Genomic DNA, 21178 nt, shown 5'->3' with positions numbered 1-21178 from the left:
CCCAATCCTCCTGGAAAATAGGACATGGCTGTTTTCTGGGAAGAAGGGGCCTCCGAATCCCTTGGGATCCCCTCTCCATGTGCGGTGGCTCTGTTCCCAGCCTGAGCTCCCATTTCCCATGGTAAACAACGGGATCTCCTTTCCGGAGCCGGCTGGGAACCCCCCGGATCCCTCCCGGGTGTGCCCCTGTTGGGAACAAATCCACAGGGATGGAGAAAGGAGAACCCCCAAAAATGGCAACAAAGGAACTTCCTGAGTACCTAACAGGGTTTATAAAGTTCTCTGGCTCAATCCATGTTTTTCCTGGGAAATGGGCAGGACTGGCTGGCTCATTAGTGGCTCTAATTAGCATCTCATTAGGAGCCAGGCTAACTGCAGAGATGATTCCCGAGAAAAGCACCCACAATTTGGGATGGTAAGGACTCACTCAATGCCAGGAAAGGGGGGTGTCCTCCGGGAGCATCCCATGGGATAAACACCCAACCCTTCCCTAAGCTGCCAAAAAATCAACCCACCTCGGCTTCCGAAATTCCCTCTCCCCGTGCAGGATTTCGGGAGCCTCCGTTGGCAAAGCTGCCCCGTTGAGCAAGAGGGGCCTGACGAGAATTCCAGGCCGGAGCTTCCCGCAGGGAGCAAAGGGCAGCGGGAGCGTGGCCCTGCCTGCCCAGCCCCTCCCGGGGATTTTGGGACAGCGGAGGGAGGAGGAGGAGGGACAGGAGGATACCTGGGTGTTCCTCGAGCTTCCCGGGCTCCTTCCCAGGCCATGGCGGCCACCACGGTGACGGAATCCGGCGGCGTGAGGATCATCACGGAGGTGATCCCGGCCACGGATCCGCGGGCGGCACAGCTGGCGTTGGGATCCGGGGAAGCTGCGCCCGCCAGGACGTCGCTCCCAGTCCAAGGCTTCCGGAGGGCTCATCCCAAGGTGTTGGGGGTGAGACACGGCGTTCCTGGGGATCGGGGATCCACAGGGATTGTCCTGCTGGAGGTGCTCCGCCCGTCCCCAGTCCCTTCCCGGGGTGGGATACAGCTCAAAACAATGGGATTGGGATCCCTCTCCCCCCATCCTTCCCCAGACCATCCACATCTTCACTGGGATCATCCACATCTCATTCGGGATCATCCTGACAGCGTCGGAGCATGGAAACCCTTCCCTGCCCGTGGCCAGCGGGATCCTCTTCTGGCTCGGGGTCCTGGTAAGCTGGGATGAACACCTGGGAATCTCGGGGAATCCTGGAGGTTTGGGGGCAATATTCCCTGGCCTCCAGGTCTCCTCTGACCCCTCCCGCCTGTGTTTGTGCATCCCTGAACCCCAATTCCCACCAGGAAGGGGGACAGGGAGTGGTGCCTGTTCCCTGACTCCCCCATTCCCACTGTTTTCCGAGCAGCTCCTGGTCTCGGGATCTTTGCTAGTGGAAAGTGAAAAGAGAGACAACCTCGTGCTGGTAAGACCCAGGCTGGGAGGGATAACTGGGATAACATGTCCCCCCCGTTCCTTATGTCCCTTCCAGGAGCTGCTGGGATCCCTCCACAGCCTAGATTCATCCCATGGGATCCCCAGGCAGGTCTCCCCATAGGGAAGCACCCAGTGCTTCCTACCTGGAGCACAGGATGGGGTTCAGGGCCTCCAGGAGACACCGGGGGCCTTGTGGAGTCACTGTGGGATGAGGGGGAATACAGGTCCAGGAGACCCTCGAGGCCTTTTGGAGTCACTGTGGGATGACGGGGACAAGTCCAGGAAATCCTCAGGGCCTTTCGGAGCCACTCTGGGATTAGAGGGACAAAAGGTCCGGGAGACCTTCTGGGCCTTTTGGAGTCACTGTGGGATGAGGGGGCGGAAAACAGGTCCAGGCCATCCTTGGAGCCTCCAGGAAATCACTTTGGCACGAGGGGGACAGAAGGTCCGGGCGACCCTCAGGGTCTTTGGGAACCGCTCCGGGATCGCAGGGACGAAAAGTTCCGGGAGACCCCTCGTCCCCCTTCCCGGGTGACCCCACAGGTGCGGACCTGCTGCGTGCTCAACGCGGGCGTCGCCCTCGGGGCGCTGGTGGCCACCGCGGTGCACGGCACGGCCATCACGCGGCTCCCGCCCGGCTGCGAGCGCCGCCTGCCCCTCCACATCCCGCCGGAATGGTGCCTCAGCCACCACAGCAAGGTACCCACACCGGCCCGCGGGCACGGGGCTCCGGGAGGGATGGACGAGCCTCCCGGTCCCGCACAGGTGGGGTGTCCAGGGATCCTGGTCCTGCTCAGGTGGTGGGTTGGAACCTCCTGATCCCACTCGGGTGGGGTGTCCAAGGCTCCGGGTGGGGTGTCCAGGGATCCTGGTCCTGCTCAGGTGGTGGGTTGGAACCTCCTGATCCCACTCGGAGGGGTGTCCAAGGCTCCGGGTGGGGTGTCCAGGGATCCCGGTCCTGCTCAGGTGGTGGGTTGGAACCTCCTGATCCCACTCGGGTGGGGTGTCCAAGGCTTCTGGTCCCGGCTGGGTTGGGATGGAGTCTCCAGGTGGGGTGTCCGAGGCTCCTGGGTCCAGCTCAGGACCAGAACATCCTGCTCTCGCGGTCGGGCAGAGGATCCCGGTGCTGCTCCAGGACCTTCCCGCTCTCTCCCCATCCCTGCAGATCCTGAGCAACGGGCTGGATTCCACCTTCGTGCTCCTCAGCCTCCTGGAATTCTGCGTGGCCGTGGCGGCCCTGGCGTTCGGATACGAGGCCGCCCGGCAGCACAGCTACACCCACATGGTGAGGGGGGGATCGGGATGCACCCCCAGATTCCTTAGGAATCCCTGGAATGCTGGTCCCACCTCCTCCTTGGGCCACCTTGGAGACGTCTCTGTGCTCCCAAAAGCTGGGTTTCCATGTTTTTCCTTTCCCAGGCGCTGTAGCGATGGACAACTCTCGCCCCCCGCCCTCCAAGGACCACCAGACCTCCCCACGGAGGTGCCGCATCCCCGAGGGGGGTCACCGGTACCGGAGCCTCGGAGCCTCCCTTGCCCGCCCCAGTGCACCAAATAAAGGCCTCTCCCCCCATCTCATCCCACGCGTGTCTCCGGGGATCCCTCGGGGTGCGGGGGGGTCTCGCCCCGGGTGGGTTTGGGGGGGGTCCAGGGGTCCCCCCGGTGATGGGCAGCGCTGCCCCACACAAACATGGCGGCCGCCCCACACAAACATGGCGGCCGCCCCCTCAGCGCCGCGGGTGCTGCCCGATACAAACATGGCGGCCGGGGAGCCCCGGCGGCTTCGCTCTCCTGCCCCGAGCGCGCTCTTACGTCATCTCCCCGCGACGCGGCGGGCACGTGGGCCATGGAGGGGGAGAACGGCGGGACCCCGGGATCGGGATCGGGAGCCACCCCCGAGGGGCCCGGCGGGGCCGCGGGCCCGGGCGCGGGCCCGGCGCGGCGGCGGCGGAAAGGCGCCAAGAAGCGGCAGGAGGCGGTGGCAGCCATTCCGCGGGGCAGGCCCAAGTCGGGGAGGGTGTGGAAAGACCCCGGGAAGAAAAGGTGGGAGCGGGGGGGGGAGCAGGAATTCGGGGGAGAGGCGTTTTGAGGGGCTCTAGTGTCCCTCAGGGCTGTTTGGGGGGGATTGAGCTCGGAGGGGGGTCTCAGAGGGGGCAGGGTTTGGGGGGGGTCACTCATGGGGCCGTGCGGGGACTCCGGAGTTATCCCATGGGTATCCATAGGCTTAGGAAGGATCCAGAGGGGACAGGGACACTTTGGGGTGGTCCTGAGCGGAGGGGTGGGTTTGGAGGGGATGCTGAGGGGGGTTTCATGCAATTCTGGCCTGAGGAGTTTCTGGAGAGGACCCGCGGCCGCATCCCGGGATTTCTGGGGAGCCAACACATCCCGTGTGCCCGCCCAGGTTCTCCCACATGATCCAGGACAAGGCTCTCCGCACCTCCTGGGCCCGGAAGATGAAGGAGAGGCAGGAAAAGAAGCTGGTCCAAGATCTGGCCCGACAGCTGGAGGAAGGGAAGCGGAGGGAGCGAGAGGTAAGGAGAGCTGGGAATTCCCACCTTTCCCATGCACAGTCCCACGTCTCTGCCCTCATCCCGGCCTTTGGAGCTGTGGCTGATCCCAGTGCTGTGCCAAACCCCGGGAAAAGGGCGGCTGGGATGGTGAATTCCCTGTGCTGCTGCCAAATCCAGTCACATGCTGCTACTCACCGGCTCGGAATAAACCCCCCCGGGTCAGTCTAAGCCTCATCCGGGCTGGAAAAGCTACTGGAATGACGGATTTCACGCTTGGGCAGACGTCGGAGCTGGTTTGGGTTTAATGCCGGAGGGAGGGATCCCACAGGGAATGTTTTGGTGCAGGAGAAGAAGCGGCGGCGGGAGGAGAACCTGAAGCGGCGCCTGGAAAACGAGCGGAAAGCAGAGATTGTCCAAGTGGTGAGTCCCAACTTGTCCCCTCTCCCCGGTGGGAACAGCACCGGGAATATCCCACAACGTCCAGACTCCATGGACCGCGCTCCAGTTCCTCTCCCTGGTCCAGGATTCCATGAAATCCCCCCCTCTTTTCCCCGTTTTCCAGATCCGGAACCCCCTGAAGCTCAAGAGGGCCAAGAAGAAGCAGCTCCGGCGGGTGGAAAAGCGGGACACGCTGGCCCTGCTCCAGAAAACCCCCGTCCGGCGTGGCACAGCCACGGAATGAGGCGGGAATCGGGATCCTGCCGCGCCCGGGACGTGCAGCTGGGATTCCTATGGATCCTGCTCCCTTCTCCAGGGATGTTTTCCCTGGCTTGCAGGGCAGGAATTGCTGCTGGGAACCCTCGGTGTTGGACAGACAACAGGACAGACGATCCACAGGAACCTGCTGGATCCCCATCCCCGTGGAATTGGGATGTTGCTGGAACAGAACTTTGCTTTCCCAAATCTGCCTTTTCCCTATAAAAATGAACTGAGACAGATTTGCCTCCAGTGGCTCCACCTGGGACCTTCCCTAAGGCACTCCTGGGATCGGAGTGTTTTGTGGCCCCCCCATTCCCTGAGGCTCCCCCTTCCCAAAGAGCAAATTCCTGCTGGGAATGAGCCCCGGAGCCAATCCCCAAGGAAGGGGACACATCCCTGAAGAGATGGGAGGGGAACACACCTTCTTGACACTCTTTTTTGGGGGAGGCAACACTGGGAATTTGGGGGGGATTGGAAGGGCTGGGAACTTGGGGGTGGGTGGGTGGGTGGAAGGAAGAGGCTCAGGGTGGGAAAATCACGTGGATTTCTTCACATTCCTGGTTTTTCTTGCTCCATGAACACCCTTTTCTGCATTCCTGGGGAGGAATGGGATAAAGAGACAATGGGATGGGGGGAACAAGAGGGGCACTGGGGTGGAAAACGGGACTGTGGGAAGCAGTGGGAAGCCCTGGGATGGGTGGGAATGGGAGTCCCCGGTGCTTCATCCCGGGGTGACGATTTTGGGGACACACAAAACCTTGTGGCCCTGAGGGGAGCTGGCCCGGAGCCCCCCCGGGGCAGAACCCCTTGGAATGGGAATGAGGGGGGGTCCCACCCACGTCCAGGATCAAGGAAAAGGGAAAGGGAGGGAATCTGGCGGGAGTTGTGGGGCGTGGCAGGTGCCAGCATGGCGTGAGGATATGGGCAGCCCTCTGCCCTCCTGCTTCCCGGGTTAATGATTTCCAAGGAATACTCAAATCCCGGCTTCTCCCTCTCCAGAGCCCGCAGAGCCTTTGCCCGGCGGGGTAAGAGAGGGGGGAGCTGGGAGCCCATTCCCGTGGCCTCGGGGCTTGCAGGGGCTGATTTCCTGGTGGGACGGATGTGGGAGAACACGGTGCCTCCTCCCAGGGCGGGACTGCGGCCAAACCCCCTTGTTCCGCATTCCCGGAGAGGCAACAGGCAGCATTCCAGGGAGCATTCGGGACTGGGGGGGCTCGGAGCCGCTGGAGCCCCGCCCCGCTCCGGCCCCCGGGGGGCACAGGAGGAGGAGAAGGAGAGGGGACGGTGGGTGTTGGGAATGCCGGGGCTGGGACACGTGGAAAAGGGGTGGTGCTGCTGCCGGGCAAGTTTTGGGGGCGCTGGAAGGTGTGGGGGGGGGCTTGGGGCCCGCGGGTGGGGATAGGGGAAGGAGGGATGGGAACTAGGGAAGTAGGGGATGGGGGCATGGAAGGAGGGGACAGGGACCAGGGAAGAAGGGATGAGATTAGGGAGGGAACAGGAACCAGGGAAGGAGGGGACTGGGACTGGGGAAGGAGGGATGTGGACCAGGAGGAGTGGACAAGGACCAGGGAAGGAGGGGATGGGATCCAGGGAGGGAGGGGATGAGATCCAGGGAGGGAGGGATGAGAACAGGGAAGGAGGGAACGAGGACAGGGAAGGAGGGGACGAAGACAGAGAAGGGGGGATGAGGACAGAGAAGGGGGGATGAGGACAGAGAAGGGGGGATGAGATCCAGGGAGAGAGGGATAAGGACAGGGAAGGAGGGATGAGATCCAGGGAGTGAGGATGAGAATAGGGAAGGAAGGGACGAGGACAGGGAAGGAGAGGATGAGGACAGGGAAGGAGAGGACGAGGACAGGGAAGGAGAGGACGAGGACAGGGAAGGAGAGGACGAGGACAGGGAAGGAGAGGACGAGGACAGGGAAGGAGAGGACGAGGACAGGGAAGGAGAGGACGAGGACAGGGAAGGAGGGCCGAGGATCGGGAAGGAGAGCCGAGGATCAGAAAAGAGTGAGGGATGAGGACAGGGAAGCAGGGAAATGATCAGGGAAGCAGGGATGCCAACAGGACTATCCGGACCGTAAACCTACCTCGCTGTGTCAGCCCGTTATGCCCCGGGAGGATCCCTGGGGACACTGCCAGCCCCGGGAGGATCCCTGGGGACACTGCCAGCCCCGGGAGGATCCCTGGGGACACTCCCAGCCGCCAGCCCCTGCCTGGGCCCGGCAGTCCCCGCGGGGCGCTCAGGCCGATCCCGTTCCCAGGTGCAGCATGGTGGAGGTGACGGTGACGCCGCGGTCCTCGCTGGCCGACCGGCCGGTGCAGCTGCGGGTGCGGGGCCTGTCCCCGTCCCAGCTGGTCACCCTGCGCGCGTGGCTCAAGGACGAGCAGGGCGAGCGCTTCCAGTCCCGCGCCTTCTTCCGCGCCGACGGATCGGGAGAGGTGGATCCCAGCAGCCAGGCCGCGCTGGGGGGCAGCTACTCCGGCGTGTGGCCCATGGGGCTCTTCTGGTTCCTGCAGCCCGACACGCTTTTCCGCCGGCTGGTGAAGCGGGACGTGGCCGGGAGCCCCTTCCTGGTGCGGCTGGAAGTGTTCGACGGGGTCCAGCTGGGCGCGGAGCCGCGGGAGCGGCCGCTGGGATGGTGCGAGGCCGAGCGGTGGTACGTGGGGCCCGGAGTGCAGCGGGTGCCCGTCCGCCAGGGAAGGGTCCGAGGGGCCCTGTTCCTGCCTCCTGGTGAGCACCGTGCAGCGGGGAGCCCGGGATGCACGGCCTCGGGACCCCCGGGATGCCCAGCCCTGGAGCCCCTGGGATAACGAACAGCAGGACCCCCAGATGCTCAACCTCTGGACCCTTGGGATGCCCAGCCTTGGAATCCCTGGGATATCAAACATCAGGACCCCCAGTTACCCAGCCTTGGGAACCCCGGGATACTGAACCTTGGGATCCCAGGGATAACAAAGATCAGGGACGCCCAGGATGCCAAACCTCAGGACCTCTGGGATACCAAACCTTGGGACCCCTGGGATGTCAAACCTCGGGACCCGCAGGATGCCCATTCTCAGGACCTGTGGGATGCCAAAACCTTGGGATCCCTGGGTTGCCAAACCTCAGGACGCCCAGGATGTCCAGCATTGGCACCCCTGGGATAACAAACATTGGGACCCCCAGGACGCCCAACCTCAGAACCCCTGGGATACCCAGCCTTGGGATCCCTGGGACAACAAACATCAGGACCCGGCCTCAGGACCCACAGAATGCCCAGTCTTGGGATCCCTGGAATGCTCAGCCTTGTGACACCCGGGATACTGAAACTTGTGACCCCTAGGACACCAAACCTCAGGACTCCCGGGATACCCAACCTTGCACCCCAGGATGCCCAACCTTGTAATCCCGAGGATGCAGGACGGTGGCTCCTCGTCCCTGACATTCTCCGTCTTCCCGCAGGTCCAGGACCCTTCCCGGGGGTGATTGACATGTTTGGAGGCGCCGGGGGGCTGATCGAATTCCGGGCGGGACTCCTGGCCAGCCGGGGCTTTGCCGTCCTGGCCCTCGCCTTCTTCGCCTACGACGACCTGCCCCAAGTCCTGGCCCAGTTCGACCTGGAATACTTCGAGGAGGCGGCGGATTTCCTCCTCCAGCATCCCAAGGTGAGTCCTGGAGCATGGAGAGGAGAATCTGTGAGCCGGGATGTCCTGGGGCAACCTGGGCAGTGGGATATCCATGTGACCAGGGATGTCCCAGGGATGTCCCAGGAATGTCCTGGGGACTGGGGGCATCCTGGTGAGCAGGACATCCATGTGTGACCATGGATGTCCCAGGGATGTCCAGGTGACCAGGGATGTCCCAGGATTGTGTTGAACACCGGGGATATCCCAGGGGCTGGTGGCATCCCAAGTAACCAGGGCCATCCCAGTGATTTCCCAGGAATATCCCAGGGATGTCCAGGTGACCAGGGATGTCCCAGGACTGTGCTGAACACCATGGATATCCCAGGGGCTGGTGGCATCCCAGGTGACCAGGGCCATCCCACTGATTTCCCAGGAATGTCCCGGCAACCAGGGATGTCCCAGTAATGCCCCAGGGGTTGTCCTGAGCACTGGGAATATCCCAGGGACCGAGGGCATCCCAGTGAGCAGGAAGTCCAGGGGACCAGGGACATGTCCCGGCAACCAGGGATGTCCCAGTAATGCCCCAGGGGTTGTCCTGAGCACTGGGAATATCCCAGGGACCGAGGGCATCCCAGTGAGCAGGAAGTCCAGGGGACCAGGGACATCCCACGAAGATATCCTTGTCCTGGTGCCCAGGGGTGTTCCACTGCTGTCCCAGAGATGTCCTGGCAAGCGAGGAACATCCTGGCTGCCGGGAACATCCCAGCGAGGGTGTTCTCCCCACGGCTGGGAACACCCCGGTGCCACCCACCTCCCGCCCGGCTCCGTGTCCCCCTCTCCAGGTGCGAGGCCCCGGCCTGGGCGTGGTGGGCGTCTCCAAGGGCGCGGAGGTGGCCCTGGCCCTGGCCAGCTTCCTGCCGCAGGTGGTGGCCACGGTGTGGATCAACGGCACGGCCTTCCTCCACGGCACCCCGCTGGTCTACAAGGACCTGCGCATCCCGCCCATCCCCTACCGCGTGGAGCGCGTCCTCCTCACCGAGGCGGGAGCCCTGGACAACTCGGCCGTCTTCGCCGACCCCCGCGACCCCGCCTACCGCGCCTCGGCCATCCTGGTGGAGAACGTCCGCGGGAAGGTGCTCTTCGTGGTGGGAGAGGCCGACCGGAGCTTCAACAGCAAGCTGTTCGCCCAGCTGGCCCTGGCGCGGATGCCCCCGGAGAGCGGGCGGATCCTGTCGTATCCCGGCGCCGGGCACCTCATCGAGCCGCCCGGCTCCCCCCTGTGCAGCGTCTCCTGCATCCGCAGCTCCCCCCGGCCCGTGGTGTGGGGGGGGGAGCCCCAGCCCCACGCCCGCGCCCAGGAACACTCCTGGCACGAGATCGTCCGGTTCCTGGAGCAGCAGCTGGGCCCGGCCGCCACCGCGAAGCTGTGAGGGAGCGGGAAAGGGGGTCGGGAATACCGGGATCGGCACCGACGGGAATAAAGTGGCACCTGCTGGATCCTGGTTGTGCTTCTGGGGGAGCTGTGTGGGGCATATATGGGATATACATAGGACATCTGTAGGACATATATATGGGATATATATGGACATATATACAGGATATAAAGAGGATACACAGATGGACAGACATATATGGGATATATTGGGATATATATGGACACATATATAGGATATAAAGAGGACACAGATGGACAGACATATATGGGATATATTGGGATATATATGGACACATATACAGGATATAAAGAGGACACAGATGGACAGACATATATGGGATATATTGGGATATATATGGACATATATACAGGATATAAAGAGGACACAGATGGACAGACATATATGGGATATATATGGACATATATACAGGATATAAAGAGGACACAGATGGACAGACATATATGGGATATATATGGGATATATATGGACACATATATAGGATATAAAGAGGACACAGATGGACAGACATATATGGGATATATATGGGATATATATGGACACATATATAGGATATAAAGAGGACACAGATGGACAGACATATATGGGATATATATGGGATATATATGGACATATATATAGGATATAAAGAGGACACAGATGTATATATATAGGATATATATGGGACATATATGGACATACATATAGGATATATATAGGACATCTATAGGGCATATATATTTAGGACATCTATGGGACATAGATATAGTACACACGCATAGATATAGGACAGATATAGGACACATATATAGGATGTATAGAGAGTACATATAGGACATATATCAGATATATTGGACATAGATATAACACATTTATCAGGCATAGGTCAGACATGTATTGGATTTATATGGGACACCTATCAGATATATGTTGGATAAATATAGGACACCTATCAGACACATCTAGAACATATATCGGCCATATACATCTGCCATCGCTTCCTGATGCGGTTTTAGGGGATCACATCCAGCCCCCCCAGTCCCACACACCTTCCCACCAGGATCCCAGTGCCTCTGGGAGCTGGCATGGTCCCATTCCCACCCCAGGGCAGGGAACAGGGAATGGCTGTGCCTGTCACTCTGGGAAGGGCCGGAGGGTGACTTAGTTTAATCTGCAGTAAAGAGAAATCCCGGAAGGGAAAGTTCTGGAAAGGGAGGCAGAGGGAACGCACAAAGTGCCCCACGGAGGACTTTGCATTCCTTGTGGCACTGCCAGTGGCAAATTCCCAGTCCTAGTGCCCCGGAGACCACCGGGGCTGTGCCACCGTGTCCCCCAGCCCCTGTGCAGGATCCCAGTCCCACGGGAACGGCATGTCCGGATGTTACCTGTGGCAAGCAGGAATCAGGGCACACGCCACCTTTTCTTCCCTCCTGGATCGAGCTGGGCATCCACCGGGAGAGTTTTCCAAGCGTGGGATAAGCTCGGTTTGTCCCGGGTCACCGTGACACGGCCACGGGAGGTGACCACAGGGCCAGGGCACCGAGGTCGCCGTCGGCACGGGAGCGAGGAGCCCTGGGCAGAGCTCATCCCACCCGGTCAGCTGATCCCCTCCGGATATAAATCCGTGTGGGAAAGCCCCGTGTGCCGCCCGGCTCACCCCACCATGGGACGGAGCTGCTCCTTCCTCCTGCTCCTCTTCCTCCTGGCCCTGTGGCCCAGGGCCACCGTGTCGTTCCTGCGGCACCGCTACACCTGCGGAGAGCTGGGAATGCAGCTCCTGGTATTCCCGTCCCACGGCCGCTCCGTCCGCTTCAAGGTCCTGGGTGAGTGTGGGAAGAACCCCTGGACCCCCTTGGGGTGCCGGATCCCTGAAACCCGAGTTTTTCCATGGGATAAACCCAATGGATTGAACGAGGGGCAGGTGCTGCTCGGGGGGGGTTTCTGTGCGCCCACCCCCCTCGGGAGCATCCCGGCACCCGGATGTGTCACTTCCCTGTGTCCATGGTGTCCCACCAGACGAGTTTGGGACCCGCTTTGACGTGGCCAACTGCTCCATCTGCCTCCACCGGCTCAACTCCGGGGAGGATGGATCTGTCATCTTCTCCTCCGGATACAAGGGCTGCCACGTCCTGCTCCAGGTGACATTCCCACCCCTTCCCCTGCCCCTTCCTGCTCCAGATGACATTCCCATCCCTTCCCCTGCCCCTTCCTGGTGGAATGGAGGTGACTATCCCTCATATCCCACTGCAGGGGAACCGCTACGTCCTGAGGGTGCAGCTGGAGGAGCTGCTTCCCAGCGGGATCCTGCTCACCTCCTCCGAGGTCAACATCACCTGCCCGAAGCCGGGTGGCTACGAGACGCTCCTGGACGGCATCCCGGAGCGGGGCCGGGATAGCGGAATCCTGGTCTCCCACACTGGTCTCCAGCACCATGTCTCCCAGTCCTCCCTCACCCTGGCAGGATCCCACACCCACTCGGAGCAGCTTCACACTGTGGCACAGAATGGGCCCAGCTCGGTGCTTCCCGGGATTCCGCCCCAGTCCAACCCAGTTCGCCCAGGGCTTCCATCCGAGTCTACTGGGATTCGTCCCATCTCCAATATCCAGGGAGGCTTCAATCACCCGGGAGTGCAGCCCCTCCGCCCTGGGGGTCAGACCCAGCCAGGGCTTGGATCCCAAAATCCTCCCAGTTGGAGGCTTCCCGGGGGTCAAACTTGGCCAGGCCTTCGCCCAGAGTTTGTATCCCAAAACTCTCCCAGTTCAGTGAATCCCGGGAGTCAGGCCCAGCCAGGGCTTCGCCCAGGGCTGGCATCCCAAAACTCTCCCAGTTGGGTGAATCCCGGGAGTCAGACTCAACCAGGGCTTCGCCCGGGGTTTGTATTCCCAAACCATCCCAGTCTGGTGAATCTCTGGGGTCAAAATCAACTTCGCCCAGGACCTGTATCCCAAAATTCTCCCAGTCCGGTGCATTCCGGGAGTCAGACCCCGTCAGGGCTTCGCCCAGGGCTCGTATCCCAAAATTCTCCCAGTTCAGTGTATTCTGGGAGTCAAAATCAACCAGGCCTTCGTCCAGGGTTTGTATTCCAAAATCCTCCCAGTCCAGTGCATCCTGGGAGTCAGACCCAGCCAGGGCCTCGCCCAGGGTCTGCATCCCAAAATTCTCCCAGTTCAGTGTATTCTGGGAATCAAAATCAACCAGGCCTTCGCCCAGGGTTTGTATTCCAAAATCCTCCCAGTCCGGTGCATCCCGGGAGTCAGACCCAGCCAGAGCCTCGTCCAGGGTCTGCATCCCAAAACTCACCTGGCTTGACCCCTGCTGGTGCTCACCCTCCAGCAGGATTCCTGCGCCCAGGATCTCCGCTCCCAAACCAGCCAGGAATGGCTCAGCCTGGTTTTGCCTCCAGCTCCCAAACTGGGCTCCCGAGCCACACTGAGTTGATCCATCCCGGCCATCCCAGTCCGGCTTTAGTGCGCCCGGGACTCTCATCCTGGCCGGGTTTGATCAGCCCTGGACTCCAGCCTGGATTGCTGCATCCCGGGATCCACAATCCGCTCCAGCCCACGGCACTCTTCTACCCTTCGGGAGGGGCAGGTATGGCGGAAAAGCGGGATGAAGGGATGCAGCCCTGGATCTGAGGCCGGACAAGGGGCTGGGATAAGAGGAACTGGCCTCAAGTTGTGCCAGGGGGAGGTTTGGGCTGCATATCAGGGAAAATTTTCCACGGTAAGGGTTATGCAGTCCTGGACAGCACGCCTGGAAGCGTCCCAAAAACACGTGGCTGTGGCACTTGGGGATGTGGTGGCCTCGGCATTCCTGCAGGAACAGCCGGACTCCGTGACCTTAGAGGGCTTTTCCAACCCAACAATTCCACGCCAGGGGGACTTTGTGAGGGGGGAGTTCCCGAGGAGGAGCTCTGATCTCTTCCCACCCTCAGGAATGCAGCTGACGCGGGAGCAGTGCCAGGTGCCGGTGGGCCGGATGCCGTGCGTGGCTCCGCAGGGACGGGACGGGTGCATCCAGGCGGGATGCTGCTACGACGACACGGATCGTGCCACGCCCTGCTACTACGGGAACACGGGTAGGGCACTCGGGGAGGGGCATGCCGGGAATCCCCAGGGCACCAGGGTGATGGAATGTCTCCGCGGCGCCGCAGCCACCGTGCAGTGCCTGCGGGAGGGGCAGTTTATCCTGGTGGTCCCGCGGGGAATGGCCGTGCAGCCCTACAACCTGGACAGCGTCCGGCTGGCCGGCAGCCAGGCGGGGTGTGAGCCTTTCCGCGTCACCGAGAGCTCCGTCATGTTCCGCTTCCCGGTCACGCGCTGCGGGACCACCGTGCAGGTACCGGGAGACCCCCGGAGCGCCCCCGGGGATGGGAGAGGGCTGGGAAACACTCGGGACAGAGAGCTCACCCAGCCTCCACCTCGTGCCTCAGTCCCTGACCCATTTATCCCTCTGGATGCTCCCAGCTCCATAACTCAACCTCAGGGCAAAGAATTCACCTACGCTCTGCCTCGTGCCTCAAACCCTCATCCATGAATCCCCCGGAATGCTCACAGCTCCACGTTTCCATGTTTTTCTCTAAAAACCATGTCAGGATAAGGAATTCATCTATTCTCTGCCTCGTGCCTCAAACCCTGATCCATCTGAACTCCAAGATGCTCCCAGCTCCATAACCCACTTCAGGATAAAGAGCCTCGTGCCTCAAACCCCAATCCATGTATCCCCCAGGATGCTCCCAGCTCCATAACCCACTTCAGGATAAAGACCTCATCCACACTCCCTCCTATCTCAAACCCTGATCCATGTATCCCCCGGGATGCTCCCAGCTCCATAACCCACTTAAGTATAAAGAACTCACCCACACGCTGCCTCCTGTCTCAGAGCCTGATCCGTGGATCCCCCAGGATGTTCCCTGTTCCCGTGTCCCCTCCAGGTGATCGAGGACCGGCTGATCTACGAGAACCAGCTGATCTCCACCATCGATGTCCAGGGATCCTCCCGCGGCTTCGTCACCCGGGACAGTGTCTACATGTAAGGGAAAGGCGGGAAAAGCCGGACACAGAGCCAGGATTCCCCTTTGGAAAGCCCGTCCTGCCCTCCCACCCCAGGATCAACCCAATCCTCGCTCCTGCCAAATTCCCAGCTTTCCCCCCCAGTCTGGGCTGGGAGAGGTGATGCCGGAAGGGGCGGATGGAGGATTTGGGAGTCTTCCAACTTCCTCTGCCCCTTCCCAGTCTCCAGGCTCGGTGCATCTACAACGCCAGCGACCTCCTTCCCTTGGGAATGGAGGTGGCTGTGCCCCCCACGGCCGCTCCGTTGGCAATGCCGGGACCGCTGGGGCTCGAGCTCCGGATTGCCACCGGTGAGCGATTCCCGGCTTCCTACCCCGCTCCCAACCCCGCTCCCCATCCCGCTCAACCCCTCCCAACATTCCCACAGATGAATCCTACAGCTCCTACCACCCCGTGGGCGACTTCCCCTTGGTGAGGGTGCTCCGGGACCCCATTTTCGTGGAAGTCCGGCTGCTCCAGAAGACGGATCCCAACCTGGTGCTGGTGCTCCACCAGTGCTGGGCCTCTCCCAGCTCCAGCGCCGCCTCCCAGCCCCAGTGGCCCATCCTGGTGGACGGGTGAGCGGAGTGGGACGGGGGGATGGAGGTGAGGGTGGATGGATGGTGCCCACGGAGGGTCTTTGTTGCCCGTCCAGGTGTCCCTTCCAGGGGGACAATTACCGGACACGGATGGTGCCGGTGGGTCCGGCCTCTCCGGAGCTGCCGTTCCCAAGCCACTACCAGCGGTTTGTCATCTCCACCTTCACCTTTGTGGAGCCTCCCGGGATGGCCGTGATGGAGGGAGAGGTGGGTTGTGCATTTGGGGCGTCCCAGTGTTGGGAATAACCTCATCCCAAATCCATCCCAGCTCTGAACTCCCCTTGTTGGTGCTTCCTCAAGGCTGAGAGTCCCTTTATGGGGCTTCCCCAAAGCTTGAATCCACTTTTTGGGGGTCTCCCTGAGTCCTGGAGCCCCTTTCCAGGGGTCTCCAGCTGATCCCAGCCCACCTGTGTTTCCCAGGTGTACATTTCCTGCAGTGCCTCCGTGTGCCACCTGGCCCAGCCGGAGCCGTGCCGCCCCTCCTGCCAGCTGGGAGCCACCTCACGTAAGTCCAGGAGCTTCCTGAGATTTAGGGGTCCCTCCGTGTGCCCCCCTTTTCCCACCCCAATGCTCTGTTCCCACCAGGAGCACGTCGGTCTCTGGGGAACAGCAGGATGGGCGATGGAATGGGAACAGTCACATCCCAGGGATGCGTTGTCTTTCCCAAGGTTTCCAAGAGAGGGTGAGGAGGTGAGTGCCCTCTGCTCCCTGAAAACCCCTTCATCCCAAAACAACCCTTCATCCCTCTAACTCATCTCCTCTTCACAGCTCCTGCCTCCACCCAACACTGCTGGATTTCTCTGGGAAAGCTGGAAAAATAAACCAGTGCAAATCACAGCTCTAGGGGTGGTTTATCCTGGGAGGGGGAAGAAAGGGGACCCTTTATCCCTATTCCCAAGCTGGAAACACCCCCAGCCCCCCAAATCCTATGCTGCTACCCACCAAACCCTTTACAGGAGTGGAACCCTTTCCCAATGGGATGACAGGGAATAATCCTTTATTTCCATACTGAAACTAAGTAACTGCATACAAAAGTCTGCACGTTCCCTTCCCTCCTTCCACGCATCCCGGCCTCCAAATTCCAGGAGCGCAAGGGCTGGGGAGGGGCGGGGGTTCACATCAGTTACAAGCACAAAACAATTCTAAAGGCGGAAAACACAACGAATTAGGGGAGAAAAAAAAACCCTAAACAGCAAATTCACGGAGTGCGGGGAAGACGCCGCCCGACTTCCCCCTTGCACTAACAGCTATGACAGGGGAGCTCGATAATCCCACCGGGGCATTCCCACTTGGATAATCCCATACGGATATTCCCACCCCCCTCCCACCCCCAATCCCGGCAGGATCCCGGGATTACAGGCTGTAGAACTTGAGGCTCCGGTCCATCCCCGTGGACGCGATGAACTTGGCGTGGTGGCCAAAGGCCACTCCCGTGGTCAGGCCACTGTGCTCTGGGGGGTGGAAAAACATTCCCAGGTGGAAAACATTCACGGCTCCCTGGTTCCCACGGATCCCAGCCCACCTCCAGCACCCCAGCCCCTCACCTGTGAAGTGCAGGATCTCCGTCCACTGCTTGCAGATGTAGATCTGGACGTCGGTCCCACCCAGCGCCAGGTAGGTCCCGCTCTGGTCGAAAATCAGGGATTTCACCTGCGGAGGGGAAGCGGAACGGGGCGTCGGGAAAGCTCCCAAGGCATTTTTGGGACGCTGGCCCCATTTTCGAGGGGGGAAGGTGCTATCACACACACACCCCCACACCCACCTCGAAGTTGTTGTCCAGCTGCAGCGTCTTGAAGTTCTTGAGCTTCCGCAGATCCCAGAGTTTGACGGAGGAGTCGTCGGCAGCCGTGGCCAGGTAATATCCGTTCTCGGAGAAGGCGATGCTGGTGATGGGCCCGGAGTGCCCCGGGAAGTTGGCCACGTTGGTGCGTTCCTAGGGATGAGGGGGTTGGTTAGACAGGGAATCACAGTGCGGGAACATGCCATCGTTCCGCTCTGGAGTTAAGGGGATGAACGGATCTTCTCGGGATAACCCCAACCATGGTTACAGTGTCACCACTGAAATTGGGGGTTTTCGGAGGAAACTTCCTAAAACGTTCCCCAAAGTCCCACTCCTTGGACTCCCCCGTGTTCCCATCAGGGCCAGCCCTACCTTCAGATCCCAGATCTTGATTTGCGAATCCATCGTTCCCGTCCCAAAAATGAGCCCGTCCGGGTGGAACTGGGCACAGGTGAGAGCTGGAGAGACACGGGGACACTCGGGGTTGGGAATAATCAGGAGGGTTGGGAAGACTCAAGGACAGCAAGACCCCTGCCCCCCAAACGAGTTGTCCAGAGCTCCAGGAGCCCAGAGACCCCCGGGATGGGGATAACTCATCCCTAATCCTTACCACAGCCAGAGCTCTCATCCGTCACCTTGGTGAGGACACGGCCTGTCTGGATATCCGAGAAAGCCCAGTACTGGGAAAAAAAACAGGAGAAGCATTGGCTCCGGAGCAGTGGGAAGCACGGGTGGGATCCGTGGGATGGGATGGGATGTGTCCCACCTGGTCATCCGAGGAGCTGAGCAGGTAATCTCCGGTGGCGTGGAGGCTGAGCCCGGTCACGGAGCCCTCGTGGGCACGGACCACCTGGACACAGGAGGCGTTGGGAACGGACCAGATCCGGATCGTGGCGTCGGGAGAAGCTGAGAACACCAACTCCTAAACAGGGACCACACGGGAAGGTCAACGCGGGCAGGATTCACCTCCCCCAGAGCTCCCAGCTGGAGATTCCGGAGAAAAAGGGTCCTGAAACGCAAACTTGAGGAATCCTGGCCGTGAGGGGAGAGGCTGCAGGCACCTGGGATGGGTGGAAGACGACGCTGGTGACCTTCTTGGTGTGTCCCTTGAGTGTGGCCAGGATCTGCTCCGAGCTCTTGTCGAACACGATGACGTTTTTATCCGCCCCACCTGGAAAACCAAGCGGGAAGCGCTGGGATGGGAGTGTGGGGCCAACAACTCCAAATCCACCCGCTTTTCCTGGGAAATCCCACCCTCAGCAGCTTTGCCGTGAGGGGAGGGAGTCCTTCACCCCGTGGTCCCATCCTGCATTCCCAAAAGCACAGAGATCCCATCCCAGGCAGCCGCATTCCTGCCTTACCGGTGAGGATCTTGTTGGTGTCGGAAGGACACAGATCCAAGGCCAGAATTCCCGGGATGCTGGCGCTGTGCAGCCCCTGTGCGAGGCAGGAGACCCTCAGATTAAATACCACAAGCAGGAAAACGCTCCCAGAAGGAATCCAGAAACCTCAAGGGATTCCCAGCTCCCAGTTTTCCAGCCTTTTCCCATCCTGGCACTCACCACATGGGATGCGACCTGCCGGTACTTGCTGAGCTCCTCCGGCTTCACCAGCTCCTCGGGGACGGTCTTGCCCCTCTGGAAAACAGGGATAAACATCAGCCCCTCTTGGAGCACAGCATATCCCAGCTCCCATAGAATGTCTGGATGGGGTCACTCACCTTCTTACGCTCCGTGGTCAGCACCGTGGCCTTGTCTTGGAGCTGGAAAACAAAGGGAGGGTTGGCACAGGTCGGGAATTCCACGGGAGAACAGGCCACACGGAGCAGCCCTTACCTTCTGGATGATCTCCGGGGTCATTCCCGCCAGCTCTCCCAAATCCATGGCCTCCCCGGCACCCTGGGCGGGACACAGAAACAGGGGTGGAGGGGGACCCCCAGAGGAGGGATTTGGCAGCGGGAACAAGCAGGAAAGGGGCCGGGAACGACCGGGCTGGGGAGCAGGGACTCACCGCCACGTTGGGCTGCGCCGACGGCACCGCCTGGGGCACGATGAGCCCGGCCTGGGGCTTCAGGGTGGCCAGAGCTGCGGGGACACCGCGAGTTGGGGCGGGGGGAGCGGGCACGGAGCCGTCCCCAGCGCCCCTCCCCAGCTCCCTTCCCTGGCTCACCTTCCCTGGCGGCCGTGACCTCCTTGGTGAGGCGGGCGATGACGCGGCAGGCGGCGTCGTGCTGGTACAGCGCGTGGGACAGCTCCTGGCGCGTGGTCTGCAGCTGCTGCCGCAGCGTGAAGCTGTGCAGCATCACGGCGTCCTGCGGGACGGCACGGGGTCAGCCCGGGGGGGGACGCGCCATCCCGCCCCACATCCCACCGGGAACGGGCCCGCGGCTTACCCACTCGTCCTGCAGCGCCTTCAGGATGGCCGGGATGCTGGTGGCCGAGGGAGGCTTGGGGCGGATCGGGTGGGCAACTGGCAAGGAAAGGGGTCCTCTGTGTCCTCAGGAGCCCTTTGGATCCCTGTGCTCTGTTCCCACCTCCCCAGACTCCCCCATCCCTCAGGAAAACCTTTCCAAGTCCCATAAGCCACAGTGGGCGACTGGTAAGCAAAGGGATCATCTCTGTCCTCAGGATCCCTTTGGATTCCTGTGCTCCATTCCCACCTCCCCAGACTCCCTCATCCCTCAGGAAAACCTTTCCCAGCCCCACAAGCCACACTGGGCGACTGGCAAGGAAAGGGGTCATCCATGTCCTCAGGGTCTCTTTGGATCCCTGTGCTCAAACCTCATCTCACCAAATCTCCCACCCCTCAGGAAAACCTTTTCCTATCTCCTAAGCCACGCTGGGCAATGGGCAAGGAAAGGGGTCATTCCTGCCCTCAGCTCCATTTCCACCTCCCCAGACTCCCCCATTCCTCAGGAAAACCCTTCCCAGCCCCACAAGCCACACTGTGCAACTGGCAAGCAAAGGGATCATCTCTGTCCTCACTTTCCCTTTGGATCCCTGTGCTCCATTCCCACCTCCCCAGACTCCCCCATCCCTCAGGAAAACCTTTCCTAGCCCCACAAGCCACACTGGGCAAGTGGCAAGGAAAGGGGTCATTCCTGTCCTCAGGATCCCTTTGGATCCCCGTGCTCCAATCCCACCTCCCCAGACTCCCCCATCCCTCAGGAAAACCTTTTCCTATCTCCCAAGCCACACTGGGCATTGGGGAAGGAAAGGGGTCATTCCTGTCCTCAGCTCCATTCCCACCTCCCCAGACTCCCCCATCCCTCAGGAAAACCCTTCCCAGCCGCACAAGCCACGGCAAAGAAAGGGGCCATCCACGTCCTCAGGATCCCTGTGCTCCAATCCCCCCTCGCCAAATCTCCCGTCCCTGGGGAAATCCCCTCCCGCGCCCGATTCCCAGGCAGTTCCCAGGCGGGGCTGGCGCTGCCGGGCACCTTTGATGTCGATGAGCTGCTCCTCGGCCAGGGGCTGGTTGTTGACGGGGTCGGTGCCGTTCTCGGCGATGTACTTCTCGATCAGCCGCCGCTCGTACACGTGGTTGGACACGGGCGACACGCACGGGTGCTCCGGCACCTCGTTGGAGACTGGGGGCCACGGGAACGGGGCTCAGGGCCCTGGGGACCCTGCCTGCCCCAGAGCCCGGGAAAATCCCACCCGCTGACCCCACAGACTCGTGACACCCCTCCCAGTGACCCCCCGGCCGTGAACCCCACAAATGAGGGACCCCATAAACTGCTCACCCCTGTCCCGGTAACTCCCCTCCCAGCAACACTCGAGCCTGGGAACCCCCTGCCCAGTGACTCCTGGTGTGGGAACCCCATAAACCGGTGACCCCCAGCCTGGGAACCCCATAAACCAGTGCCCCCCCTGCCTAGGAACCCCATAAACCAGTGATCCCCTGCCCAGGAACCCCACAAACTGGTGACTCCCTCCAGCGACCCCATAAACTGCTCACCCCTGTCCCGGTAACTCCCCTCCCAGCAATACTCGAGCCTAGAAACCCCATAAACCAGTGCCCCCCCTGCCTAGGAACCC

At 61.1% G+C, this 21178-nt stretch overlaps 5 protein-coding genes across 5 annotated transcripts; 4 read left to right on the top strand and 1 right to left on the bottom strand.

The window, feature by feature from the left end:
* The first annotated feature begins 763 nt into the window (after nucleotides 1-763).
* LOC113997640 (membrane-spanning 4-domains subfamily A member 15-like) lies at nucleotides 764-3034 on the top strand. The gene is made up of 6 exons (XM_027739653.2): nucleotides 764-934; nucleotides 1077-1196; nucleotides 1389-1445; nucleotides 2000-2155; nucleotides 2622-2741; nucleotides 2876-3034. Exons 1-6 carry the CDS (start codon nucleotides 764-766, stop codon nucleotides 2882-2884), a joined length of 633 nt encoding a protein of 210 aa, XP_027595454.1. The 3' UTR covers nucleotides 2885-3034.
* A 266-nt stretch (nucleotides 3035-3300) lies between these two features.
* Nucleotides 3301-4904, top strand: CCDC86 (coiled-coil domain containing 86). The gene is made up of 4 exons (XM_027739682.2): nucleotides 3301-3499; nucleotides 3858-3987; nucleotides 4312-4386; nucleotides 4529-4904. The coding sequence occupies exons 1-4, from the start codon at nucleotides 3303-3305 to the stop codon at nucleotides 4646-4648; spliced, it is 522 nt and encodes a 173-aa protein (XP_027595483.2). The 5' UTR covers nucleotides 3301-3302; the 3' UTR covers nucleotides 4649-4904.
* Nucleotides 4905-6820: 1916 nt separating this feature from the next.
* Nucleotides 6821-9808, top strand: LOC113997657 (acyl-coenzyme A amino acid N-acyltransferase 2-like). The gene is made up of 3 exons (XM_027739681.2): nucleotides 6821-7399; nucleotides 8111-8313; nucleotides 9117-9808. The coding sequence occupies exons 1-3, from the start codon at nucleotides 6937-6939 to the stop codon at nucleotides 9702-9704; spliced, it is 1254 nt and encodes a 417-aa protein (XP_027595482.2). The 5' UTR covers nucleotides 6821-6936; the 3' UTR covers nucleotides 9705-9808.
* A 1562-nt stretch (nucleotides 9809-11370) lies between these two features.
* Nucleotides 11371-16186, top strand: ZP1 (zona pellucida glycoprotein 1). Its single transcript, XM_027739657.2, has 12 exons — nucleotides 11371-11530; nucleotides 11724-11845; nucleotides 11958-13299; nucleotides 13643-13786; nucleotides 13862-14046; nucleotides 14642-14739; nucleotides 14943-15070; nucleotides 15148-15337; nucleotides 15415-15565; nucleotides 15779-15863; nucleotides 15944-16048; nucleotides 16127-16186. The coding sequence occupies exons 1-11, from the start codon at nucleotides 11371-11373 to the stop codon at nucleotides 16042-16044; spliced, it is 2706 nt and encodes a 901-aa protein (XP_027595458.2). The 3' UTR covers nucleotides 16045-16048; nucleotides 16127-16186.
* Nucleotides 16187-16333: 147 nt separating this feature from the next.
* Nucleotides 16334-21087, bottom strand: PRPF19 (pre-mRNA processing factor 19). Its single transcript, XM_039389223.1, has 16 exons — nucleotides 21063-21087; nucleotides 20578-20748; nucleotides 19531-19607; nucleotides 19308-19449; nucleotides 19149-19222; nucleotides 18974-19036; nucleotides 18859-18900; nucleotides 18701-18775; nucleotides 18500-18575; nucleotides 18200-18309; nucleotides 17905-18060; nucleotides 17749-17818; nucleotides 17511-17596; nucleotides 17121-17291; nucleotides 16903-17008; nucleotides 16334-16809 (listed from the first exon to the last, which is right to left on the bottom strand). Exons 1-16 carry the CDS (start codon nucleotides 21085-21087, stop codon nucleotides 16712-16714), a joined length of 1542 nt encoding a protein of 513 aa, XP_039245157.1. The 3' UTR covers nucleotides 16334-16711.
* Nucleotides 21088-21178: the final 91 nt, after the last annotated feature.

This window comes from Pipra filicauda, unplaced genomic scaffold (assembly GCF_003945595.2).
Source record: "Pipra filicauda isolate LSUMZ 115617 unplaced genomic scaffold, ASM394559v2 scaffold719_size241573_pilon, whole genome shotgun sequence".
NCBI classification, from domain to species: Eukaryota; Metazoa; Chordata; class Aves; order Passeriformes; family Pipridae; genus Pipra; species Pipra filicauda.
Note: the sequence above shows the minus strand (reverse complement) of the source record. Positions and strands in the feature narration are given on the sequence as shown.